The following is a 5,042-nucleotide window of genomic DNA, read 5'->3' on the forward strand; positions in this document are numbered from 1 at the left end:
GGAAAATTACCAAATATTAAAAATAAAAAAACTTACGTGATCGGGCGCACTAATCTCTCAGATTAAAAACACTCTAACGATGTCAGTGACCATACTGAAAAAAAAATGCCGCCACCCCAACAGTGGTGGGAGGGGAGCGGGAAGATACTGCGCAGGTCCGCCCTCTACTGTGAAGCACAGAGATTTGCCACAACAAAACAGTGACACCATATCTCACAGATTAGTTGCGCCCGACGGAAGGTTAACAGAATTTGAATTTTATGTCTGAAACATTTTTTTTTTTTTAATGTTTCAAAACTATCAATTAATTTTGACAGTTGATTGGATACATCATACTTCGTAGGCCTATCGAATACAAATGATATTCAATTTTCTTCGCATCTTCAATAGATTATAAATTATATGCAGATGTTTATTTTTTAAATATGTTACATTTCTCGGATTTTTTTAATAAACGTATTATTTAAAACTCCATAACGGTGCCTTCTTACGGAAATTATATACTTTAAGGACACAAAAAGTTACATTCTGCTTCGAATGAGTACCTAACATTGTAACAAAATTATCGTCCAAATGACAGCCGTATTAGTACAATGAAAACATTGATAAAAATCCATTTTGCCAAAATTTGACTTCCAAATGCATTTACCTTGTGAATGATTATCTAAAATAAAAAATGAAAAAAACTCACAAAATGAAAGTTTATACTAAACTTTTACGTTGAGTGAGTACCTTATAGAAATTAGAAGTGCTCTATTTCTGCTACGCTCAGCGAAATAGATAGCCTCTTAATTTTAATTATACACCTCAAGTTTACTCTGAATCTGAATAGTAAATTAAAAATTCATTAATAAAGTATAAGTTGATTACCTTAAGAGATAATTGCTTGATATGAAACAGTAATTGTAACAGACAGGGAAGATTTTTCAGGTACTCTTTAGCAGATCATGAAGGTTAGGTACTCTCAGCAACCAATAATGTCCTGGAGGACATGATATGTCAATAGCCTCCAACCAATCCTAAGTGTTGCAAGCCATTCACGGCAATCCAACTCGACCTGTGGCTTAGGGAACTATGCATGCCGGGGAACGTTGAAGGGTTGGTGGAGGAATATGTCTTATTGATGCTGTGCTACAGGAATGTGTAGCACAGCATCAATAAGACATATCTTGGATTGTGTTTGGTGGTCCCGTGTACTTCAGCAGTAACTATTCTTCTTCGTAGATACCTCAATGACTAGAGGAGAGGGAGTTCCTTGCCACGTTCTACGTCGACGACCTAGTAGTTACCGTGTCCAAGAACAGGAGAGCCAGAATGCAAGACAGAAGCAGAGATGTGCGCCTTTCTCATTGGCTAGTGGTGCGTGAGGTGGAAGTTGAGTATGGCCGCAGTCACGACTCAAGCTATACCCATAAGTAGTAGTAGTAAATTTTTATGCAGTAAAACAGTAAAAAACCGAAGAACGAATAGTGAAAAACCCAAATATATATAAAACTAAAATATTCTGATTGGAAACCTAAACTTTTGTCTATTATTGAAGAACTATGAGAAATATAATTTTATTTATTCAATTTTTCAACTTCTTAAAACTACCTCAATTTCGTGCTTTAGAAAAAAAAAAAATGAAGAATAGACTTCAAATCTACGTTAAAAATACTGAATTACTACATATAACTTTTATGTGAAAAAGTTTATAACTGTTGACAAGCCACCTAATGCTAATATTGCTGATTGTAAGTTGGTATTTAAAATTAAATAAAAGTAAAATTGTAAATCCTATAAAGTCAGGATTGTTGTGAACAAGTTCACACGAGATACAATATACAATTTTGGAAAGAGGTACAAATATTATTTATTTTATAAATACATAGTAATTTTTAATGAAGTTAATTTCCTAATAAAACTCACATAATAAAAAATAGTTATGAAAATGAAGTACAATGGACTACAGTAAATCTGGGAAGATTTGTTTGCATTTTTCTTTTAAAAAGTAAAACTATGGAGATGGGAGAACAATTAACAAAGGTGATAAAGGAGTATAAAAATTGGATTAGATAGAAATAAAATAAATTGTCTACTAATAAACTAATGTAAACTGAAATAATAAACTTTAAATTTAAATATAATTTATAAAAATAAATATTTCAAATCCAACTCAATATTTGTCATTTTGTTCTTGATCAGAGACTTTGTACCAATGTCATCAGTCTTTTTTACTTTTTGATCTCCTTGCTTTACAGACAGATCTAATAATCTTCCTTAACAATACTATCGCCACAACAAACACAGCCCCCCAAACTACTATTACATCGAGCAGCAGATATTGATACCACGATAGTTCTACTGCCGCAGACCTCAGGTGAGGAGCTCCTCTGTGCCGCAGTACGTATTCCACCCAGTAGACAGCATTGTCCATGATGCTCTTGGGTCTGTCTTTCATAATTTTACTCCTTTTAAGGGCATTTTCTCTATAACTGTAAAAACGGTAAGAATTATATTAACATTTTATGACACAACTAGAACATTTATGTGTAAATTCTTTCTATGGTGAGAAAAAAGTGACAATTCCTGAATTATAGCGAGATTAGTATAAGGTAATCAGTTGTTTAGTTGCATGAACTATGGAAGTTCCTGATAAACTAAGGTTCTCATCTTGATAATACTGAATAAGTTTCTAATACTGAAAATTAAATGTGACCTGTTATGATTTGATTGAATTTATGAATAGAAATAAAGTAAATAAATAGTAATGATTGTTATTATCATAACAATCAATGTAATAGTTTTATTACAATAAAACTAATTACTGAAAACAAAGAAAAATTTCACTAATTAATCATTATTAATAATTCGATCTTTTTCTTGTAAAAAAATATAGTTATTTGAAATATAAATATTATATTGTAAGGAGTTGTATTCTGTCTCCTTTAAATGACAGTTTAGATTCTTCATGCTGCTTACATTGAGGCTCGAGGAGTTTGGTGATAAAATGATTTAAATTGCTTAACAGATTATAGCTCAAAGCCCATCAAATTTTTTTAAAATTTCATCTGCTTATTTTTATATTTTAGCTTATCATTACACCGTTAAAATCTACATCAGTGCAATTTTACCCACAGGGTCTTTTTTTTCTTCTTTGGGTCTTCTTTTTTTCCTCTATCTTTAATAAATTTATGTTTATTTGTACTCTATATATATTTTTTTTTCTTATTTTTTTTATCATTTACACCATGTATAAAGATATAATAAAAAAATTGATATGATTTGAATACCTCCTGGCCATACGATTGTACTTTTCAAAAAATCAGGTAGTCTCAACTTAAGAACCTAGTTGTAGGAACATGGTTTTCACTAGCCCCATATCACCACTAAGCCGTACTTGTATTATTGTTATGTTTGTATTCATTCCATCAATTTTTATTTATTTGTGTTTTGTTTATCACACTCACTGATTTAATACATAGGAATATCAAGATCTGTTTACTGATTTATTAAATATAGTTCATATCATGTTTATAGCAATAATGAAAGCCTTCAATTTTGTCTAACAATAAATAATTCAGTTCAATTTTCTAGTGTTTTTGGAATTGTTTTTTGTTGTTAGTAAAACTAGTATTATCTTGAATAATGTAAATACCACTACAACAATTATATATGAATGTAACTATATACAGAAAATTTTTTCAACTTACGATGAATTTGTCAATATCCTGTTTATTGCATCCGAGAGAATTTCTTCAGTTACTGTTTTAAGATCTATGTGTATGCAATAACCAGCATCTTCACAAAATTTAATATTGTTGGTTTGATCAGCAAAAAGAGGAGTTCCTATGATAGGAACACCGTGGTAAGTTCCTTCCAAAACCCCATGAAGACCACCATGACTGACAAAAACATGAACATTGGGGTGACCTAAAATAAAAAATAAAAATGAAATTTAAAAATAAACCAAATAATGGCAAGGGAAAAATATTCCTTTATTTAATAATTAATATTAATATTCCTCTATCTGAGTACCAAAAAATGTCTCTCACTTTTTATGATAATAAGCTGTAAGTATGTAAGCAATATGCCACATTTTTATAAATAAAATTTTATGGTTTAAAATGTGAATTGATAGTTTACTGTAAACCTATATTTCTTTATTAACTATAACTGAAACATGTGGGTTTCGAAATAGTTGTTTTGTGTCATTATGTTAATGGAGTGAAATATTAAATGTTAAGAACATACAAAATATAGAAAAGATATCTATTTCCTATGTATGATGATAGATAAATTTATAAAGATTCTTGTAAAAGAGGAATGTTTAAAAAACATTCTCATAAGCATTACATCCTTAACTGGTTCTGGATTCTATGAATTTTTGAAATTGGTGCACTGACAGTTAATTTGCTAGATTACAGTGGTAAGCTGTTGATAATTTAAAAAAAAAACAGATTCTGGAATGGTAGGATATATCTACCAGATTATGTTGTGTTATGAGTTTTGACGCATTCCTCACTCTGATAAATATTTTTACGAAGTGAACTAGTTCATACGCATCTTATACACAAAACATGTATTTTAACTGTATGTGTACAGAGATAAACTACCTAGTATACTGGCTTGGGGTACCCATTTGGCCAGCCTTACGTTATCTGGTTTCCCCGGCAGGGTATCCTGATCTACTTTCATAAGTACTCGTTGTTTTAGTTTTCCAAATGCAGACATGAAAGCAGTGAGTTCATGAGGTTTCATATTTTCTGTTTTGTAATGAGATCCCCAGCTAAAGTATATTAGTCCGTCCACTGATTCATTCAAGTATTTTTCCCATTCCTAAAACATTTAAATTAATAATGATTTTTAAATTTAATTGCTAGCATTTATTTCATTTATGTTTGTGTGTATATATATTTCTAATAATGATAAATTTACTGTAATCTTAATAGAAAATAACTGAATAAGCTCTGTATAATATATTATTATGATTCATAATTCAAAACTAAAGAATTCGAATACTTCTTTTGCAATTCTATTAATCCATCATGTCCAGTATTATA

The 5,042-nt window shown here is 30.2% G+C and overlaps 1 protein-coding gene across 1 annotated transcript in view; it reads right to left on the bottom strand.

Annotated features, from left to right (window-relative positions):
* LOC106688938 (uncharacterized) overlaps positions 1 to 5,042 on the bottom strand; it is an 18,851-nt gene that overhangs the window by 10,510 nt on the left and 3,299 nt on the right. The window contains exons 5-7 of the mRNA XM_024360516.2: positions 4,596 to 4,818; positions 3,693 to 3,912; positions 2,207 to 2,474 (exon numbers count right to left, since the gene is read on the bottom strand). Coding sequence (XP_024216284.2) covers positions 2,207 to 2,474; positions 3,693 to 3,912; positions 4,596 to 4,818 — 711 coding nt within the window. The remainder of the gene's footprint in view (positions 1 to 2,206; positions 2,475 to 3,692; positions 3,913 to 4,595; positions 4,819 to 5,042) is intronic.

The sequence above is a fragment of the Halyomorpha halys genome, unplaced genomic scaffold (genome assembly GCF_000696795.3).
Source record: "Halyomorpha halys isolate HHAL.00 unplaced genomic scaffold, Hhal_1.1 Scaffold1240.1, whole genome shotgun sequence".
NCBI classification, from domain to species: Eukaryota; Metazoa; Arthropoda; class Insecta; order Hemiptera; family Pentatomidae; genus Halyomorpha; species Halyomorpha halys.